At 37.4% G+C, this 23330-nt stretch overlaps 1 protein-coding gene across 1 annotated transcript in view; it reads left to right on the forward strand.

Moving 5' to 3' along the window:
* The window catches only part of AGPAT5 (1-acylglycerol-3-phosphate O-acyltransferase 5), a 52090-nt gene that overhangs the window by 11821 nt on the left and 16939 nt on the right, over positions 1-23330 (forward strand). The window contains exons 2-5 of the mRNA XM_084202604.1: positions 3302-3371; positions 3577-3692; positions 8923-9012; positions 16444-16534. Of these exons, the coding sequence (XP_084058730.1) occupies positions 3302-3371; positions 3577-3692; positions 8923-9012; positions 16444-16534 (367 nt within the window). The remainder of the gene's footprint in view (positions 1-3301; positions 3372-3576; positions 3693-8922; positions 9013-16443; positions 16535-23330) is intronic.

Consider the following 23330-nt stretch of genomic DNA (forward strand, 5'->3'; position numbering starts at 1 on the left):
CCACTCAGATGTCTTCAGGTTACATCCAAAGGGGCTTGAATACAGGTGAGCGCTGTGGACTCTGGTTTCTGCCCTGCTGTGCCAGGTGAGTCACTCAAGTGCTGCCTTAGAGCACAGTGCTAGAGGCACCACAGTATGGGTTTGATCCCATCTGGGCATTCACTTAAGAGGTGGACTTGAAGATCCTTGTGGGTCCCTTCCAACTCAGAATATCCTGTGATTCTGTAATTCACTGTGGCCCCCAAACATCTGCACCAGCAAAATGAGAAAGAGTTAGAGGCTGCACAGCCTCTATAGCAAGGAATTCTTCAAAGTTAGCTAAGAAAAACAGCAGGGAGTCCAAGGTTTTCTGGAGGCCATGAAGAAGAGTACTGTATTGTTTCCTTCTGCAGCTATAATATACGTTAGGTGCTCTGGTTTACCTAAGCACATCAGATGGCCGGAAATGGAGTCTTGTTCTGAGCAGACTCTTCTCCTGCTTATCCACAGGCAGGTTAATTCCTCAGACACCATCTCAAAGTGAAAAAAACATTTCTGTAGGATTCAAAGCTCCTAACTGTTACCCCTCTGTTGTGTATGGTGAATATTTTCAGAAGCCTGATAAAGCAAAAATGCTTTGGTCTCAGAGGGAGAGCTGCGTGGGTGCCCACAGAGTAGGTGTCTCCTGGGACTTCAGGCTGGAAGTTGCCATTCTTAGCTACTTGTAGTAACAGTTGTAAGTTTGTAGCTCAGTTCTTTAACTGAGAGTGTCTGAGGTGAATGGCTGTTTGCTGGCCTTTGATGAACTCTGTAAGGCTTTCCTCAAGATCTGTGAGATGGGCGGTGCTGAAGTGGATGATGCTGCAGATAAAGCTGGTGCATCCTCTTAGGTTGAGCCATCTGAGCAAACAAAATAGAGCTTTCAGATTTTCTCATTCTTACCTTTGCTTTGAAATAAAACACCCAGGTTTTGTGTGTTTAATGAGAACTAATATAAATAAGAGGGTTTTTTTCTTTTTAGTTCTGTACAAGGGTTTAGCTGTGTGTTTTATCATGAGTAAAAGATTTTGGTCCATTACATGTAAACACATCTAACCCTTAGGGTAAGCCATAATGTTGTGCATTGAAGTTGTTTACAGGAACAGTGAGTGGGTGTTCCTTTGGGGTTAAAAAGTGAACTGGATCCAATCTTACTGAAATAAAAAATTACACAGATTAACTGTTATATTTGGCAGACACCGGTATATATTTTTTTTTTATGGGAATGATCCTTTATATTTGTTTTTACCCATGTGATAGTCCAAAGTGGGTGCTTTAAATTGTGGGTCTGATTGCACTGAGATTTTGACTTGGTACATTAAAGTGGAAATATTTATAAGTTGAAGTTATAAATTGTGTATTTCAAACCCTGTTTCTTGTGTGGGGCAGCTCTTGGGGTCAAGGGCAGGTTTTGTTTTCCTCTTGTTCTTATTTTTTTTCTACATTTTAGAAAAGCTCAAATAACATTCAAGACCTTCTGGTTTAGCGATTTGTTGTATTGGGCCTTCTCTTTTACTCTAAAATTCTCATTGCCAGAAACTGTATAGTGGAGTCTTAACTTGAAATTAAAGAAAACATTGTTTATGGACATTGTGCATAACAGTGCTAGGAAAGCATACACTTGTAAAATGAAGTTTTAACTCTGTAATTGAGAGTAGGAAGATGTATTTCAGAGGAATTTGTGCACCTGAACTGTAAGGTCAACCCTCAGACTGCTACCTTCCTCTAAACTGCATGTGGTACCTAGCATCAGCAGTAAGGTTATAAATTCTGGTACTTCAATGAGAAGACTACTCCTATAGCAGAATCTTGTTCAAATTTCTCAGATACTGTTCAGAATATGCTTGTCAACTGACTTGTTACAGATATTGTTCCATCAGAATTTATTGTGCATGCCTTTTCTTTTTCATTTTTGGAAAAAATAACTCAAGTTATATCCTCTTTTACTTTATGCTGAATGATCTCGTTCTCATGAACTGAGCATCTCAGTTCACCAATATCTGGTTTTTGCCTTCAAAACAAAACTTGATCAACAGTGTGGTTGTATTTTCAAAGAAGAAACAGCAGGAATGTGAAACATAGAGTGCTTTTGTGGGGTTTTTGCCTAGAGTTAACAATATGAGACATTAGCCATGCAGTATCACTGGTTACCTGAGAGATGGACAGAATTTCCAGAGATGCTGGTAGAGACCTCCTGTAAGGTTCAATATGAGACTTGGCATACTCAGTTATACCAATTAAGATATCAATGTTAGTTCTTCCTGATGAAATTCCAGTATTGCCCAGACTAGGGAAGTGATGAAAATAAGGTAAACTTTCCATAGAGCACTTCACTTTTTGGTAAATGGAATAATTTCAAAGTAGCATGTATATCTGATACGGCCAACTTTTAGAGACAAGGAGTATGTCCATTGGCAGAACAATGGTGAAAGCCTACCTAGAATGTACTGGTTGGAAGAACTATGCTTCATTAAGTAATGAAAATGTTTATTAAAGGCAGTTGAACTGCTGGATTGGTTCTTCAGTTCAGAATTTAAATTATTTTCAAATATAAAATGAGAAATTAATTAATTGAAGGAACCCTTTTTAAAAGGGTGACCAAGATTCGAGCATCAGCATCTTGTTTTGTAGTCATGGTCTCAGAAGGTTATTTCACTAGTAAACCAGTACCTTTCAGGGGTGAGACACTACAAGGTTGAAGTGTGTCTTTAATGTATCAGAGGAAGAGCATATTAAAAAACCTGCTATTTGGAAGCCATAGACTAATTTAAAGGAACCCCTTAACCTCATGCTTTTTTTGTTCACTCTTGATGGTTAAAATAATGGCAAATGGTTGAGATTTTGTTCTTGATCTAATCCAGGAAAATGTACCATTTTAGGCTGAATGATAGCAGGTGTCTGGTTAAAGCATGTCTTATTCATTAGATGTATAAATTAAGTGGTGATTTTGTACGTGTCTGTGATTCTTCGTTAACTTCAATTATATTAATGTAGGGAGCTTGTGGCTGAAGGTCACATTCCATGGATCCAGTTCTGGGGCTATGGCACAAGAAAAGAATAAGTTTCTTAAGCCCTCATTAATTAATATTTACAGCTTTGTTGGTAATACAGTTGTCTGTGTGGTGGGTACTGGTGTAGTGATAGGGTGTTTGTCTGCTAATAATGCTGACTTGCTGACAGTTTTCTTAGTAAAAAGCCTATTACTGCATTGGATCTCATCACTGCCTAATGCAATGAAAATAAATTAAAAAGTAATGCTGCATATTTTTTAATTTTTTTTTAGGTAATTATCTACGGGGATTTGCCAAAAAATAAAGAAAATGTAATATATTTATCAAATCATCAGTGTACAGGTTTGTATTTTTTTTTTTTGCTTAACACTTTTATAGCTTTAAAACATCTGCTTGTCTGTGTCTCTTTCCAGGCTTGCCCTAACAAGCACGAACTTCTAGTTCAGAAACCTTTAATGACATATATACATACAACATGTACTTTTTGTTTCATCAGTGGCAATTAAGAGGTAACACAGCTGATTGCTTGGGGCTTTTGTCATTGCAGTTGATTGGATTATCGCGGACATGCTGGCGATCAGGCAGAACGCGCTCGGGCACGTCCGCTATGTCCTGAAGGATGGCTTAAAATGGCTTCCACTCTACGGGTGGTACTTTTCACAGGTGAGCCACTTCACCCTTTCCTTGCTGTTCGTGAGTCAAACATGTAAGATGTACTTTGTCCCTGCTTTACATGCATGTAAGGTGTAGCTCTGAGCTGGCATTCAATTATCTGAACATGAAAGCAAGTGGCTTCACTCAGTGTAGTTAGATGTGTATCTTAGTTGAGAGACAGTTACTAAAGATTCAGTTTACTTTTCTAAATGAATACTTATAATAGAATTAAAGCTGTGCAGTCTATTAGGAGTATTTCAGAATATTCTAAATATTTCAGAATATTCTAAATGTTTCAGAATATTCTAAAACTTTGTTCTTTTTACAATCTAAAGCTCCAGTTTGTAGTCATGCTCTCAGAAGGTTAGCAGGAGGTGTAAACAGCCTTTTTTTGCTGTGTATCATGCTACGAATTGAGAGTAAATTGGCATTACTGTTTGATGTACTTCTTTGTTTTTCAGTTGTTTAGGTTTTAGCACAATATAAAAGAAAAAAATTGGATCTTAGCGTAGTGTGGAGGAAAGGCGGATCCCATTAAATGGGATCTGAAATGGCAGATCCTCCATGAAAATGTTGGTGGTTATTTTGGACTTCAATTAAACAAAAACCTGAGTTTAACAGTATTCCCACCTTTTTCTTTCTCCTCTTTATCCATAATACTCCTTTTGTTCCTTCTAGTCTGAGGGCTCAACCTGATGTGACTCAGTTTTATACAATTAGTGAGAAACAGTGGGCCATGGTCACTGAGCAGCCAACATACTGAGTGGATATGATATTCAGTCTAAAATGGTGGAAAGCAGTGTAGATGGCTTACTTCCCTAAAATCCTCTGTGAATTTGTCATGTCTGTTCTTTGCTTTTTCTGAAAGCAGAACTATTTCTATGTGACACAAAATAAAATGTAGAGGTGGATGGTTTTGGAAGTACTGTCCTTTTTCTAAGTGAGCAGAAATGGCTTCATGGTACTTGTCTCAGGGTTTGGATGGGTTATTAGAATAGAAATGGGTAGTTTTGGGTAGTGGTTCCAAAGTGCTTATTCAATGAGACTTCTCTCCTTTGTCTTTTCCATTTGCTCTTAATGTGTTCTCTGAATATTAATCTGCTTTCTGTCCCTCACCCCATTGCCCAAAAAAATGAAAAAAACCCAATCAAACCAAACCAAAACAACACAAAAAAAACCACCCCAAAACAAACAAACAAAAAACCCCCAACTAAACCAAAATAAAACAAAAAAACCCACACGCCTAGGAAAATACTTCTAATAGAATTAGACAGTTTGACTGAATTGACTCTCAGCCCTGTGCAAGAGGGCAAGAAGGTGGAGAACATTGAAATATTGTGCTGGGTATGATTGGAACTATATATTAATTTGTAAAGGAGTGTATGAGGAGTAGGCTACAGGTGTAGTCCAAATAGGAGGATTTACTCTTTCCCTCACCTTTGTGTTTGGAGACACATCCAGTGTCTTCAGCTTGATGGTTGAAAATCTTTGTTGTTTTTTGGATGAGCACTTCAGTGAGTAGGCTATAGACCTAGGCTGGATCATGGGTGATTGCCATAGTTTCTGCTAAAATTGGTGTGTTTAGAGAAGTATATGCTGCAGACAAAATGAGAAAACTGTTCACAATTTCTTTTATTGGTAGGTCTTCTGTCCCTGACCCCTAAATAACTACAAACTGTCAGACCCTCTCATACCTCACTAAGTTTATGCATAGGGAGAAAATTGAATTCTCAGTTGTCTAATGCTTGCCCTTAATGCTTCTCTACATTTTTTGTCTACCAAAGTGACTGATCTGCTGCACGGAAATATTTTGCTCTTTGTCCTTGCCTTTAGTCATTACAGTGGTGGTGATTTAAGTCTGCTTTAATTAAAATACAAACAGGATATATATTCCATCCACTATCACTAGATTTCCGGAATTTTTTTTTTTCAAGATTTTGGAAAATTACTTTTGCTATGTGGAATATCCGGTGCTCAGTTTCCTGAGCTGTATATTGACTGTTAAAAGGAGGTTCCTGTGGAAATTAATCTAAATGTCGCCTACATTTTTAGTCAAAACACGTATATATATTAAATAAAATCTATTCAGATTTGGACTCCTTAAAAAATAAAACTTCTACAAGATTTAGTTGGGGGGTGATTATATATACTTTTATATATATATATTCAAATCAGTGACACAATTGACAGGCAGTGGTGATGCATGTATGGCTAAATGACTGAGACGGGATGCAGAAAGCCTGTAGTGCAAGCTAATAGATATTTTTATTGTTTTTATCACACCAAACAGTGCAAAAACATAAAACACTTCCTGCCCTTCCTGTTGATGTTCTGTCAATGATGTCACTTACACTCCACTAAAAGTTTCCAGAGCCACATAATTACGCCATGCTTACGGAATTCATATTCCCTTCCTCAGGTAAACATCCTGTTTGGAAATAAACGTGGTCTGGATGTCCAGGAGAGCAAAATTCAGGCACAAAGGAAGTATATTTGTAAACACAATCCATTGTTGACTGAGAGAGGGGCTTTTAAAGTACAGCGGAAAAAAATTATAACCTTAAAAACAGTACTTCCAGAAATCTGTTTTGAAGAGCGTTCATATATTTGATCTTTTACTGAAAAGGAAATGCAATACAAGTTGGGGAATTTGAGCTATATACAATCACATAACTAGCATTCTTTTTTGAGGCAGCTATCTAATAGCAAGGAAAGAAAAGAAACACTTAAATTAACCTATTATGTTCCTGATTTATTAAGTAGAACCGTTTTCTTTTCCTAAAGCTGTCTTTATTATTTTTGGGTGGATCTGAAATATTTTTTTGATCCCTATCATTTGCTACCAATTCATCCCATCACTCCTGTTTGCTTATACTATCCAATTTGTTCCTATTTATCTTATACCTCTGATGAGGCTGGGATGTAATTTTGAAAAGTATTTTTGATACCCCACAGTTTGCTTGACTTTCTAACATAGAGAGTATGTCTTTATCTTTTCTGTTATCCAGCATCAGCTTGTGCACCTTTTTGGCTGTTCCTGAGTTTTAGCCACATATCCTGCCTCTCTTTAGCTTTGTACCTCGGAGCCATGGGGACCTGCCATAGTGGTGGAGTTGGAGTGAATGCAGGGAATGCTCATCTTGTGATACTTTGTCTGTTCTTATGTTACATGACTCTGTGCTCATTTACTTGAGAAGTGCAAATCTATTTCTGAGCATTAAAATGTCTGACATGCAATACCAGATCTATCTTTGGTGTCATGGTGTGTGCCCCTGACCAAAAAGTCCAATAGCAGCTTCATTTGTCCAAGTTGACGAATCAAACAAGGAAAAGTTGGTTCAGTATTTTTCCAGTTTACTGCCGGTGATTAGTAATTTGATGGTAAGGGAATGCCTCAATTCCAGGTTTCACTCATTTATCAAAGCTTGACCTAGCTGTGCTCACAGAGAATGATGCCCTACCCATTACATGGAAGTATTATATAGTAGATGAATTTTTTTCTCATACTGAACTGTGTTTGCCTTTCCTGGGTGGAGTGGTTGTATTGGGTGTCAGAATACAGCTGTACTTAATTCTGCCTAAGACTTCTGTTTCCCTTTAATACTGACAGATCTTGAAAACAGTCTTACATGTGGAGTGTGGAGATAACATGAGGCTCTCTGTTTGCTACACAGCTGAAGAACTGTTTTTCTGTTCATGCTGCTTTCTGTCTGAAACTCTTAAACTGCTTGTGGGATGGTCCCAACACCATGCCACAGACGAGCTCAGTGAGCTGGGGAGTTCTGTTCATGGCTTTGGTCCCCTGCCAGTCACAGAAGCAGAGCTGAGTGTTAGAGCTGGCTATTTCACCTTGGGAGGGAACCACAGATGATAAAGACAGAATATTTAGTATGCAATTAATGCATCATTGGCTTCTGTTCCCTTTCACTGCAGTTTTTGAGGAACAACTCAAAAGTCATATCAAACACCACTAGCTTAGCAGCCATCTCTCCACACCATGAAAAGCAAATGCTGAAAGCACTTGACCACCTCTACTGCCTGCCTCCTCCAAACCCCTCCAATTTTATTCCTGTCCATGCCAGAGACACAGCTCTGCACACAGCCACCAGCCCTGTTTCTACCACGTACTGTATCTTTTCATGATATCAGGTATTTGAGTGAGGCTCAGCTCTTAGTAGTTTTAATCTTGCTCTTGCCTTTCTGTTAAGAGCATGCAAAACCATAAATGAACAGAAGTTGTCTGACAAATCCTAATACCAATAGTCATGGTGAACAGAAGAGTATTACCAAGTTATGGAGTCAGTCAGAAAACCCATGAAAACAATGTACCTTAAACCTGAAATTCTGTTATTTGGAAGCTAATCATGTTTTTTCCAGACTTCATTGTATCAGTAGTTCATAGCTGGTGCATGTTTGTTTACATACTCCTTCTCTGTAGATAAAACAATGTGGTGGAAGAGGGAAATGATAGGGCAAATTTCTCTTTGTGTGTACTTTTACTGAAGTTTTGTGATAAATTGTGTGCAACAAGTTATAAAATTAATCTCTTCCAGGATATGGCTTTACTTTTTATAATAATTTTCAGTAAAAATACTTCTATAGATTCTTTTTGAAGATTTTGTTTTATGAAAATTTTGTTTTACATTTTCAATTATCTTGGTATTCAACTTTCAATAAAGAAGTCTGGTTCTCTAGTAAAGCACATGAAGGTGTTCAAGACCTATGCTGGTTACTTTTGTGCTATTGATAAATTTTGCATGTAGAAGTAGGATACTTGCATTCCCAGTATTTGCATTAGTTATTATTTAAGAGAGGGCACATAGAATTGAAAGCATTGACCTGTAAGTACTTGCATGTGAGTAACTTCAGTTCTGTGATTTTTCCCTTGACATGACAAATGAAGCTGCATGTCAGTGTTGCCAAGAATAAATACCCTGGGGTCACTTCTAGTGCCATCTTCTAGTTAATTATTTAGCACCTTTAAATAAGATGCTTCAAGTGTCTTATGCATTGGGGGGGTTTTATATCTGATTTTTATTTAAACAGATTTTGAGCTAAAGTATATGCAAATGTAAAATTAGTTTCACATGTTTTTGCGATAAGAGAAAAAGTCTTGTAGGCAATTTGCAGCGTGAGTCATAAAGGTGACTTGTCATTTTCTCTTGTTTGTTCCTCTGTCAGCTATTCTACATTAAACTACTTAATATTTAATGCTTTCCCTTTTTTTTCTCTCTGATAGCATGGAGGAGTCTATGTAAAAAGAAGTGCCAAATTCAATGAGAAAGAAATGAGAGAGAAGTTGCGGGCCCAGATGAAAGCTGAGACTCCAGTAAGCTTATACCTTCCTTCTCATTTCTTTGACTTTTTTAATGGCAAAGGCTTGTTGGAGAAAAGAGCCATGCCCGATATCCACAAACTACTAAGATGGTAATCATGGATTTGTTTTCTTTCTGTGTTTTTACAGTTACTTTCTGTGATTAGAGTGATACCTCTAATTAAACTGAGGAAAGTTTGACTTGTTCTTTATGATTGACAGCAGCTTTGTGGTCCTCTCTGTAGAGAACAAGGGGGATCTGGACTTAGAACATGAACTAAGACCTTCCTTGAGAAACCTCTATTTCAAAACAGAAACCCTCTGTTTCAAAAGACAACATTTTGACTACTGTGTGCTTGTCAGAGACTGATACACTCGTCTTCTAAAAGTCAAGAACCTTTCCTACCAAATGTTAATTAGTCATCACAATGATCAATCATTTTTAATGGCAATGACATCTTAGAATTGAATAACTTTGTCTGCTATGCCTGGAGGAGGGAAAAAAAACCCAAAACAAACTCTTGATAATTTTCTATTTGAAGAATGACTGTTACTGCCAAGTGACTTTTCTCATGACTCCCTGTATGGTTTGTGGCTCAGTGGTTAGAATCACTGTGCTTTGCTTCCATTACTTGCTGTTCATTAGATTTTTTTCTTCCTTTTTGTCCAAGCTAAAAGAAAACAACTAACCAAGCCTTGATATAGAACAGTTAAACTTCCATTTTATTTTAAATTGTAATATTAGGACTTAGATTCCCCATATTGTCAAAACTTTTATATCCTGAGACTTGAGTAAAAAGAGGTCATGGGTTGTTTTGACATTCATAGTAGTATTTTTTTTTCTTATTTGGAGATAGTGAGTTTATGTTTGTGCATGCGTCTCTGTTGAAAAAGTAAAATGACCTTGTGCTTCCTGATGGGCTTAAATGAGTAAAGTGTCCCTATTTCAGACAGTGCTCAAACTCATTTTGTCTTCAGCTAAGATTTAGCATTATTTTTTTGTGTTATAATTAAGAAAATAAAGTTCCAGTTGTTAGCATAAATACAGATCAATCCAAATTGTTAGCAGAAATACATTACAACAACTAAACAGTATCTAATCAATGATGTCCATGGAGAAGACGGTCATGTTCAGTGGTGGCAACCTGCACCCTCATTACCAGGGAGGGTTCTGGGATGTAAAGAGGTTGTGTTGCCTCATTATTTGCCATATGTCAGTGATAAAGATTCTACTTGCTGTAAAACTTGGGGTGGTAATGGAATAAGCAAAGGCTGCTTTCAGGATGTATGTAATATACTTGTAGGCATCCCCCGAAGCAATCTTCCCCCTGCAGAGTGCTGGTTAAGTTCATTTGAGTTAGTCTGGATGAAATAAACCAGCAAGGTGTTTCCTGCATAGGCCCATGGCTTTCTTGCTAGCTAAAAAGACAGGTTCTGCTTGAGTCTGGCTTTCTGGCTTCCCTCTGCACCTCCTGAAAAGCAGGAGTTTCTTGTTATTATAAGGTTTATGTTGTGGTAAGAGTCTTAATTCGAGGTCATGTTGAATTAATCTCCTTTAGAAAAATGGGTATTTTTCTTTTAACACAATCTTGGGAAGATGTGGCTAGAAACTCTTCTGATTATGTCCTTGGAAAACTGCAAATGGTGCTCAGCCTTGCTGCAGTGTGTCATTTTAGCACAGTTGGAATGTATGGAGAGGTTTAAGCATAAAGCTTTTCTTTAAAGATAAGAACTGATGTGGGTTCTGCTTTCCATGTGGTTAGTAAGTGAAATAAATCCAGAAGTCTTTGTGGAATCATCTTTCTTCCCCCTCCTGAACTGTGTGTAGATTGAAAGCCTATACCTAAACTATCAAAGGTAATGCCTAATAAATATAGGACCACTTGGATGTGTTTGTTTTTTGTTGCTGTTTAGCTCTCTGGGAGTTTGGTGCTGTTGGAGATGAGCACAGAACCTGGATGCAGATACCAGGCAGTTGATGCCATTTGCCTCATATTATCGGGTGTTGCAATATAGAAGAGAAATAAGTGCTGCAGAGCTTAATTGTTTAAAATCTCTCAGTCAAACATGTAGGGAGTAACACTTAAATTTACAAAACCAAAGTTGTTAAAAGCCTGTTTACTGAGGCAAATGTTTGCATCTGCAGGGGTAAAAGACACAGACCACTGAGCTGTCATTTGAGGGAAGACTAAACTTCTTATAGCCCACTTTATCTGAGAATTTAAATGTAGATGCTCTTAAATGGCCTTTAACCTACAGTTACTACTGTGAGAAGAACATGATAACCTGTGTCCTTATTGCATTATTCATGCAGTTCTGAAACTTAGTATGACATTTACAAGCAACCATATTGCTTTTAAAATGAAGACATTTTGATTAACTATGCCCTGAACTCATCAGCTTCATACAAAAATAACTAATCTATGACTCTGGAATTTTCATGTACTGTATGGTACAGCTCAGGGTGGACTTTCCTCACTTTAGTGGGCAGCTGGTGCAGCTTAGTCATTCTGTGTGTACGTGGTGGAGTTCTTTCTTTAATGTAGTGCTAGAGATGAGCTGGCCTTTCAGCTGCTCAGGAAAGATTTATATACCAATAAAGAAGAGATGGACGGGAATCTGTGTTAAGGGTCACGTTGTTATTTACAGTTTCTCTCTACATACAATTCAAACAAAAGAATCCAGATGATTAATGTTCAGTCTGTCTGGAGCCATCCCTTTTCCCATTAAGAAATTGAAGATGTGTAGGAAGACAGAATCAGTCTTTGGTTCTCCTTAGCATAGCAAGCTCTTTACTGCTTCTCTGTGGGCCTCTTTTTTAAGGTATGTCAAGTAAATTTGAGTTAAAGCTGACAGGCAAAGTAAGGCTGCCTCTTGGCCTCTTACATGCACTGTATAACTTGATCAGTGCTCTGATATGCCTCCTTTTGTGTAGAGAACAGCGGACTGTATGATTCTCCTTGCTCACCTTGTCTTGTGACTTCCACCCACCTGTCTGCTGTAAACAGCCCCTTTTCCAGCCCTCCGGTCTGCAGCTGGTCCACGCCTCTTCCCAGATGCAGTGTCAGACAGGCACAAAGCTGATAGCAGACCGAAACATTGTTGCACCTGGGTTTTCTTAGTGGGGATCTTGAACTAATATGTTTTCTTAGTTGTTCCTGGAAGTCACTTTGCTTTTCAAACTCTCATTGAATTATATGCTTAAATGGTGCATTATTAGGACTTTTGTTGATAAAATTCACTCATAACTCAGGATGTGATTTGGTTTAAAATTCCTTAAAGTTTGACTGATTGCTAACAAATTGCAATCATATGTTTTGTTGTGAGACCAGAGACTGTCACAGTGTTTAAAGAACACTTTTGTGTTAATGTTGTTTTAATGTAAGCCATAGATGAATGTAAGCCCAATGAATGGGTATCCAGCTGTTACTTGATATGCTTAATCTACTTGATTTATAAAGAAAATTAACTCTTCTGAACAGCAAACTATTCAGTTTGAAGCCTGAAAATGTCGCTTCTATTTTTTTTATCATGCATCCAGAGTAGGAAATCTGCATTCTGAGATGTGGGATTTAACCCTGTACAACCAATATTTAGCTGATTACTATGTGTTTTGGTTTTGTCATTCATTCAGTCATAGAATAAATCATTGTCATATGAAGAAATACTAATCAAACAATAAAAAAATAGAAGTTACAGACACATTAATACAACTGCTATGAGGCTTAATGTAATAATTTTGTAATGTAGTTACTAATTTGCAAATCCCTGACAACTGTAAATCACGGATGTCCTTGCTTGCTTTTCCCACATCACCTTTTGTATTTTGTTCCAATTATACCAGATAGGCTTTCTCATACCATATGCTTCTCAGTTACTGATCTGAGTGGTAATGTTTCTCATCCAATTCACTAAAAGCATACTTTCTAGGCAATGGTCTAAATGGATGCAGATCTGAATCTGTCTAGATGTCAGGATACAAATAGCAGTAATAATAATATTAAAATTAAGCAAGTGCATTGTGCAAAACAGTTTTGAATTTTGTAAATTAAAATATTTGTTTTCCCTTTTTCACATGAAAACAGCACAGTTTAGTCAGTAGTGGTAACTACTTACTAAAGATACCTTTAGTCAGTAGTTACTACTTCTTCATGCCCTATGTTCTTCTACATAGTAGCGTCTACTCACTCCAGCATGTTCTCCAAAGCCCTTGGCCACCTTTTCTTGCTGTATGTTCATGGTTGTTCTGTGTTCCAGGGACTTGTGTGTCACTTTGCTGCTTTCCTGTGCTCCACCCACATCAGCTCAATTTGTGGCACTCTGATCTATCTCAGGCACTCCCTCAGCTGCCCCTTCCCCTCTCTGGAAGCCCAACCTCCTCTTAGTGCCATTGCTGTTTCTGTTTGCCTGTGAGACCTTGACAGTGCTGGGGAAACGAAGCATTGCTGTTTGGGAGTATGCAGTTACCATCTTCCATTCATTGTATTTGTGGGTTGTGGCAAGTGCACTGACATTGCACTGGGGACTCTTCAGGTAGCCTCTGATTGGCAAAATGCAAAAGATTTGCATATTTTTTTGATTTTCTGGCTCCAACAAGAATCAGTAGGGTTCTACTAAATGAATCCTGATCCACACTTGAAGCTTTCAAATTGATGAAAGATACCAAGTTTATTGACACCCACCTGTTCCACAGAAGGAATGAAAGTAACGCATACCTGAGCATAGGGACCTATTGCTTGGGTTAAAATTAGTGTCTCAATGAATCAGGGGCTGTGATAATCCAAAAGTGTCTCTGCTATTTTGAGCATGAGCACTGTATTTTTCAACAATAAAGCTGTAACTTTTATGTAGCTAATTGCCCTAATTGAAAAATCTGTATTAAAAATGGCCTAAACTGCAGCTAGTGTTTCTACGCAATTAAATTGTTTCTACAAGTTCTTATTCCAAATTCAGGGGAGCTTATTTAGTTATTAAAATCTTAGAGATTTGTAGTTCTTACAGTGTTTGGAAATAGTGCTTAAAGATTTAACTTCTGCTGCCCATGGTGGGAGAAACTCCAGTTGTACAAATGGTTCTGGCACTGGCAGGATATCTTTGGCTTGTGCAGGACTGTATGGGAGTATAAGTAGGTCATCTATTTACATTCATGAATTCTACTGTTAAAACAGTCCTAATGAGCTAAATAGTAGGTTATTATATGCTGAATTTAATGCAAAGGCCAGTTCTCTGTCTTGTTGGTATGCTTTCAACTCAGAGATATTCAGATTCTGGCCAACAAACCTGTTTGGCTGCTTGTCTTGTAGAGGTTTAGTAATAAATAAAATACAATTTCAGTCCCTGGTTTGTGTTACACTCATAGGACTGGAGTAAGTAGATACTGTTCCCTGTTGTGCAAACAGCTTTTGGGGTTGATTATCTGCTTTGAAGGCCAGTAACAATGTTGCCTGCTTGTAAGTGCTGAGCTATGTACCAAGAATAGTATTCCTGTCCTGTGTGCTTCATTTCCTTTGCTCTATAACCTGTTACAGGCTCTGTATTACCCTTTAGAGCTGAGCAATGCAGTCTTTAATGGGGATGGAACTGGAACAGCTCATCTTGAAGTACCATTTTAGGCATCCAAATTACAAATTTTGCACATATGCACATATATGAAAAGAAAGAAAAATGCATCTGGATCTGAATGTTATGTTCTTCCCAGCTACCTCTGAAAAGTTTTACTTAGTCACTTAAATATCTCAACATTATATTTCATATATGAAATGTATAGATGACTGGGGGAAGTGTGGACTACATCTGAGTCTAAGGATTCCTGTACTTGTCCCTATATTTATGCTACAGTTATATATGAAAAAATAAGCGCCTTGACTCTTAAACCCATTTTCTTTTGTTGCCTCACCTCCAAATCTATACACACCTTGGATTTCTGTGGGTCCTTGAACATTCTTGGACTTTGCCTGCCTCTGCAGTCTGCCAGTTTCCCCCAAACATTCTGTACAGTCTTTCTCCTAACTCTCTTTACTCTACTGACGCTGGTTTTGCTATTTTTGATGTTTATTTTCTTTTTTTTTCCCCTGTCAGGTTCTAGGCTATGTACTCAGCTCTCCTTTTTCTTGATCTCCAGCTGGCTTCTCTGGTTGGCACATTTCCTAGATTTCTTCCCACCTCTGCATTTTAGTGCATCTTTCAACCTTCCTCGCTGTGGGGTGATTCTGGAGAGGTCATTTGCTGGGGCCTGTCTTTTGGCATTCAGCCCTTTCTGTAGCTATTCCACAATCATTAAGTGCAAATACCAGCACACTCTGATGTTTTGTGGGCCAGAAGCACAAAGCTGCATTCCTATGTGTCTCTTTTTGAGTTTTTATTTAACTTTGCATCTTAATGTGACGTGCACTACCAATTTTCAAAGTCTCTGTCTAATTACTGATAATATTCCTTGGACTGTTTTGTAAATCCATTATCTTATTTTCTTTCAAATGTTTTTTGAGACTGCTTTCTGCAAAGTTAATAAATTATTTACAGCAAGCATTTTACTATAAATATGTCACGTTCAACTCTATAGCACTTATCATTTGTGACCATAGTTGCTTCTGTGGATGAGCCTCCAATATGGAATTTTCACTGTTTAAGTGATGTTTTTCATCAGCTTTGTTTGTAGGAGATTATGCATCACACACACACACACACAAAAACCCCGAAACCCCTCTGTTCTGTTTCAAAAGAAAATGGAAAATTATCAAATTTGACCCCTCCTATTTGGATACATAATTTTACAGTCAGATATGCAGATACTTAGGCACCCTTTTCCTGTTTAGTCATTTGAGAACCCATAGATTTGGTGCTGAACAGGCAAGCAAATTAATTTACTTGGGAAATCTAACCTTGCAGACACACATGCTTAAAGGAATGTGACTTTAAAGTTCAAATTACACTAGAGTTCCTAATATATTTAATATCCACTTCAGTGAGAGACATAAAAGGCACATAAGATCTATCATCTCAATTAATAGTATTTCTAATAATGAATGAATTATTGTGTATTTCAGTATAAGGAAAGACTAGAGGCAAGATCACTATTAAAAAAAAAATGGTCACTTTGTGATTTATTTGTCTGTCTTTTCAAAATCTCTTAAAACTGATATTCATGTTGATATCAGCTGCTCCTGACTTGTTGACTTCTGTTGACACATGTTGTCTCCTTTCCTAAATCACATGGAGTATATGCTATGGTGTATTTTCAAAGGAAATGATATTGAACCTTGAACAGTAAGTTTCTTAGAGCTAAGACATTTTAGCTCAAGTATTCTGATTTTCTTTTGATCCTTACAATAGTCAGTGGTGTGAGCTAATTAGAATATGAACCTATAAAGTGTTGATAATTTCTGTAAAAGCAGTCAGTTTACATTCATTGTGAGAACTTCTCTGTTTTGTTTCTTTTTAATTCCACAGATGTATTTAGTGATTTTTCCAGAGGGGACTCGTTACAATCCAGAAATACCAAAAGTCATTGCGGATAGTCAATCATTTGCTGAAAAGGAAGGTAAGCAAAAAAAATTTTGAAATAATTCTTTTGCTACTGTGCTAACATATATTATATAAAACTGTTACATAATATGAAGATCATCTCACCTTAACTGGACTTTTACACCTCCATGATTGTATTTAAAGGTTTAGAATAGTATAAACTACTGTTTTGCTTACAGAGTAAGATTAAAGTAGTTCATATACAGACATTTCATGCATTTTACAATGTACAATAGTAACAGTTCTCCAGACGGCTCGCTGCAGTTTCTACCTATAGCTGTGTATTTACTTATTTTCTTGCTCCTTGAGGTTGTAGAAATTGCCTACACTGAATCAGGGCACTGGTCTATCTAACTTGATATTGGAGCTCCAATTACAGTTGTTAGTCAATATAAAGAATATTTTGCATAAAGCTTGTTGTGCCTTAAAAGAAAGAGTCTTCCATCATTTCACTTTTAATTAGTGTTAGTACTCCTATGGCATTTTAATTTTCTTCCTCTCTCACCTTCCAGTCTCACTGTTCCTTCTTTGAACTTTATTCTGGAGTTGCTTTGATTGTTGGCATTGTCTCTAGAACACAGATGGAATTACTTCATCTTCAGAAAGGCTTGCAAAAATCCAGGAGTCCCAAGATTTTTCATATTTTCTCACATCATGTGCGCATAAACTTTAAATCCAACAGTTCAGTGAACATGTTTCCTGATTTTGTTTTTTCCTGTTGACCAAAAGTGAAATAATTCACTCTAAAAGTAAACAAAGAATAACAAATACGTCTGGTAAATTCATCTCTGTGACACACTGAAATGAATTCACAAGTCTTTGAATCAGCCTGTTGATATAATCAAGCTATTAAGTATTGTTAGCTCTTGTCCAAAAGGATATATGCCTTTCTTCTCCTTGGGAAGAATGGAATTTGTTTGCGTGTACGAGCAGGAGAGCTGAAGTCATAATGGATTTGTTCATCGCTTCAGTTTCCTGTCGGAAATGAAAGTCAAATGTTTCATTTAGGTTGGTGGTTCTTTGAGAGTTCAGAGGGAGGGGGCTGTTTGATAGGGGTTTTTTTCCTCACCTTGTTTTTCAGGGAAAAGGCTCTTTTTGTTTTACTATTATTTTATTTCACCTTTTAATTATATCTCTGCAGTCTGCAAAACAGTAAAGCACTGCTTTTGTGCTTTCAGAGCACCTGTTTTTTTCTTCTAATGGTTTTCTCTCCAGTATTGGTCTGTTTTTATTTTGCAACAATTACTCCTTTTAAAAACTCTCATGACAAATAATTATTTAGCAGGAAGTATCTCCAATTCTGTTGCAGAATCCTCTTGATCTCCTTCTCTCCGCTGCTAAATTATTTTGCTGTTGCTCTCTGCCCCACTTTTTAGGTGGGGAGGATGGGAAGCAGTCTGTGCTCCCCTGGGGCCTTGCTCACCTGCATGTCCACACAGATACAGATGCTCCCGGGAGCTGGAACACCCCTCGTGCAAGTGTGTTGAGAAGCAGGGGCCGACACTGAGAGCAGAACCAGGCTGTTCTGAAGGCTGAGCCTCGAGCACGTGCCAGTCCAGGGCACATCCCAGTACGCCTGGAGCGGTGGGGATGGGGAGCTCCACGTGGCTGCTGGCAGGATGTGATTCCAGCTCCCCAGGGTACCACCGTGCTGTTTGCCCTGACTTGTGGCTTGCCCTCAGCAACCCTGGTGTCCCCACGGTGCTGGCTGGGTGCTGGGGCTGCAGCGTGGGAGCCACGGCCACGGGCAGGCTGAGCGATGGCTGCGCTCCCCGGGAGCCCTGTCACAGGACACTGCTGGGCTCCATCAAACACACCTTGCCATACTTGTCCCAAAGATCTGGGGCACTTCTTACTTCCTACAGTTTTAGGAAGGGTGGTAACACACAGTAGTTCTGCCAGTCATAGGAATGAGGAGACATACTGTAACCTACAGTTTAAATAAAATTGCACTTCATTCTTTGTGGGGATATAATGAAGTTTAATAATTTAGTCTTGTCGTCTTAATATATTGGTTACAGAGCACAGTGCTTCAGTGTGGGCCTTACTGACATGCAGGGGAATTTGTTTGCTTGTTTTGTACTTTGAAATTATTTTTTCCCCTCCATTTTTACTCAATTTTATATTGACAAAATACTGCCAATCTAATATTGGGAAAAGTGGTTTAATTTAAAGGAATTAAACTAGAAACTGATGTTAGAACCAGAGCTATTGCCCCCAAAGATAACAAAGCTATTCCTAGAGCACAAGCATAACTCAATGTTTATGATGCTGTCTGAAATACTAGTTTTGACATTAGTGTGTGTATGTGTTTTAGTAGTTTTGCAGAGAGGAAATATAAAAAGGCTTTTGTGGGATTTTACTTTTACTCTCTGTGAGCTGCATCCGCTTCTAGAGAAGATTCATTGCTTTAGGCAGAATTCTTGGGCTGGACTTAATTACCTGCTCTTAGTGGGACCAGTTGATGAGCTGCATCTCATATGTTCATGTTCTTTTTAAGTTTTGCATATAGTTACTGGCTCTTTACAGTTGGTCCTAGGACCAGTTCAACAAAAAGAAATTTAAAATTAATTTTTAAAAAGCTGATATTGGCATATGAAGTATTGTGACATAGCTGATTTCAACTATTGGGTGTTCACTCATTGATATGAATATTTAAACAAATCTTAACTCTCTGTGAATAGGATAGAAGGATACCAAAAAAAATTAAAACTTTAAGACCTTGAAAGAGAAGCAGCATTTAAAAATACCAATAATAATTCATGTTACAGCTTGGTTTGCCACAGGGCTTGAGTTCTACACAAAATCTCAATTTCTAGCAAGAACAGATGGTTTTCTTCTTTATGAAACAAGCAAATCAAACACACAGGGTGGGTCCATTGTAAGTTCTGTACTCTGAATTGAATTCAGTCAGAATTAGAAAGTTGGTTACTTCCAGGAATACTGATTTTGTAGTAATGAACTGAGAATATTGTCATCTAAGGGCAATGCTAGTACCTCCAAAAACTGAAGGATTACTCACACCTTTTACAAGTGGCAGAAGATTCCTTCAGATCAGCTTCTTACCTGGGATAGAAGGTAAACTCAAAAAATGAGTTTGATAACTCAAAATACGTTTGTTTGATTGTATTGGGAAAGAAACTTGTTGACATTTAAAAATGAAAGCAAAAGTCTCTAAAACTGACTTGTTTCGTTATTTGTAGTAGGATTAATGCAGGAGTTAGTCGTAGAACAGGTTGGATTTTGTGAAGTTAAGAGAATTAAGCAGTATTTATATTTTTTGCCCAAAATAATAATATTTGCTGGGATTTTACAGCTACAACAAGCTACATAAGCCATGTGTTGCCACAATATCAGATGTAGATGTGTGTTGGGTTTATTCATTTCTGGTGGAGGCTTCCAAGCTAAGGGGCATGTGTGCCGTGTAGGTGGATTTGAGCCTGATACACCTCATTGTCTTCTCCTGGCACAAAGTAGGTGCCTGGGTGAGATGACTCCAGGAATTGCTACCAGGATGGGCACTCCCTCCATGTTTCAGTGTGGTTAATGACTCCCATATTTCTAATGGTACATCTTGCAACATTCCCATAATCAAATATTTCTTCTTCTGCTTTCTCAAAGAACTAAGAATATGGTGGCATGGGTTTTGCTCCTTGTCTTTTGAGCTTTTGCATTCCAAATTCCAGTATTTAAGTATATAGTCAGCAGTCAAGCTTGCTTTTGTTTTCCATTGTGTGGGAGTAGTCAGCCAACATGGTTCCTGTCTTCAAAGTCTGATGCAGTCACTCAGCTTACATATTGGTGATACCTTTCAGGCTCTGTTCCAGGGGTTTAGGCATCTTAAACGTGCAGGACTTCTTTCCTACTAGTCAGTGAGCTTGAGTTGCTGAGTCCAGTCTTAATATATAGGTGGCACTCATATTTTCATAGAGATTTAACTAAGTTTGTCATAATAATAGAAGTGGTAATTTTTATTTGATCTATTTGATAATTCAAACTGTAAATCTTTTAAGCCTGGGTCTTTTTAATGATCTTGGACTATAGAGAAAAATGTTTATAAACCCCACAATATACATGATGGTTATTTTTTGTGCGAGCTTCTGGTATAAAATTTATTTCATTTCTACATAGCCAAAATATCTATGTATGGATTTCTTATCATTTTGTAGTAGTCAGTCACAGAATCACAGAATATGCTGTGTTGGAAGTTACCCATCAGGATCACTGGGTCAGAATCGTGGCCCTGCACAGAATACCCCAAACACCACAAATTTCTTTGGTTTAGAAGAATATTAATTTTATCAAGATGTTAATGTACGGCATTTTAAAAATTTGAAAATAAATAGAAATAATACAAAGCCCTCCTACTCCTAATATTACTAACTTTGAAAAGCCAAAGGGATGAGAAGCTCCTTAAATTTAACTTAGCTTGTTTTTGCTAAATGAAGACAAAACAATCTTCCCTGGTGAAAGGCGTTTTTGGAATTTTGTATTAATGTTCAATTTCTAACAAAGGTCATTTCATCAAGCAAACATTTAAGGTATGCATTTATTATCTTCTTTGGTTTTATGCAGGAAAATTGCTAATGTAAATATTTTTTAATGCTAAGCTTAGCTTGACAAATATGCTTTCTGCTAAGATGTTTGTGTGTGCAGGATATGCTTATCTCAAAATTGTTTTACAGGTCATGTAAAAAAGAGGTGTTTCAATGGAGTGAATTGGAAATGTTTCCCTTCTAGATTTTGGCATTAGTTTTTGATTGTATTCTAAGGCAATTCAAAGTATTCAATATCCTTAAAAGGTATTTGGAATTGTGTCTAAAGAAAATAGCTTTTGGTGGTATTTATTTTACACTTTCATGAAAGCAGGCTTGGTCTAAAAGGGCTCAGTGAGATGTGGACAAAGAATATAGTTTTAAAAAAGAGTAGGTTATGGACCTTGAGTAGCATTTGAGACCAATCATTAGAATGAATTAAGGGTCTGGGTTATTAAAAGTCATCCTTAGGAAATTAAGATAGGAAAACAAGAAGCTACATTGTATTTCTGTAGATACCCATCATGGAAGAAATGTACCATTGTGTGGTGTCTCCCATGTCTTGCTGGTCATGCTCTTCCTGTGAAGATTTAGTTCATGGTAACAGAAGAACAATTTTACTAGTGCACGCAGTTTTTTAATACTGCTATCAGCTGAGCCCTCTTTCTGTAAGTTGATGGAATCCTAGCATACAAATGGATGAGCTCTCCCACCATTTGTTATTCTTTAAGTCTAACTATGGACTCCGGTTTCAATATGTAAAGCTTTGACTCACTGGAGGCATTCCAGAAAGCTGGTGGGAGCTCAAGAGTTGGGTGAGTACTTGGGACACTGCACGTAATTGGAGAGTTTTCTGTCTAATATGTTCACTGCACACACATTCACAGAAAAAAGGAAAGATCTAATTGGTCCTGTAATCAATTCTTTGGTTTTCACCCTGGTTTCAGTTTTTGTGTACTTGAAAGTTGAGTTTCAAGTACATGGTGTCATGGGGAGGGGAGAGCGATGTAGAGACCTCAAACTAATTTTGACATCCGCTTTCAGTGAGCAATTAACTTTTATTGATGAAATGTGGTAATGCTAATGTAATACACATAGACTATTCTTAAATTAGAGCTGAGAATTTTACTGTTCTTTTTTTTTTTAATGTTGTGTGTACACATCAGGGGTAGAAATATAACTAACAAAGTCCAACTCTGAAAATGTGGATGGCCTGCCTGTACTGAACAGCTTTTTGAGTTTCTGGCCTGGAGGTCAGCAATCTTCTGCACAGAGTTTTACTTAGCTGCTATTATATGTTATTTCACCCTGGTAAAGTTAGATAAATGATGTTTTGTTTAGTGTCTTTTTGTTATTTTGTGTTTAGATGAAAAATTCAGTTCTATAGATGTTAATGATTTGGGTCTTTGTACTTGCCAAAGTAATTATTTTATTTCATTCAGTTTTCTTGCAGACTTTCTGAAGTAATTCTGCATCTTGCAATAATGTTGTAAATGGATGATATTTGAAGTATCACTGCTCATCATATTTCTTCACCTTTTTTTTTTAATGTCTATCATTCAAAAGTTAGAAGAGCAAAGCTATGGCTTTTTAAGGTAGAACATTACAATATTACTAGTATCTAGTTCATTTTCTTTGGCATTTAAAATAAAATCTCATGACCTTAAATACTTTGACAGAGGGTCCTAACTGTATTGCACAACATTAAAAACCGTTTAAGCACAGTGTGTTTTGTGAATTGGATGCAGGCATCTTGCCAAGGTAACTATACTGTAACTACTTGGATTTAAATTCTGTTATGTTGATTTTAGCAAAGATCATAAGTAATTGCAAGAATATGTGGTAATGTTTTTATAAAACAGATTCTTTAAAAGGATGTGCTGAACTGGTGTTGCTGCATGTTTATCATGCACTGTAGTGTTTCTGAATAATGGATTATGGACTTTATTGATTTAGATACATACTCATATTGTACTTAAACTCTCAAGAGCTTACTGAGAGCATGTGGAATAGGAGTGGCTCATTTGCACTTCACAGATTGTCACTGACCATCTTATCACCAGGACTGGCTATGAATTAAAAAAAAATTAGCAATTAATAGTCATAGATACCTAACTTAATAATTTGTCTAGATGATTCAATTCTCACAATTTTCCCTTTTTCTTCCTCACAGTAATAATTTGGTGAAGGCAAGATGAGTTGGGCAGGAAAGGAATGACAGTGTTTTTAGAATATATTTGGGAATTTGGCTCAGCAAGAGTTGTGTTGAGTGTCATG

Source organism: Fringilla coelebs (assembly GCF_963513975.1).
Source record: "Fringilla coelebs genome assembly, chromosome: 3".
Classification (NCBI taxonomy): Eukaryota; Metazoa; Chordata; class Aves; order Passeriformes; family Fringillidae; genus Fringilla; species Fringilla coelebs.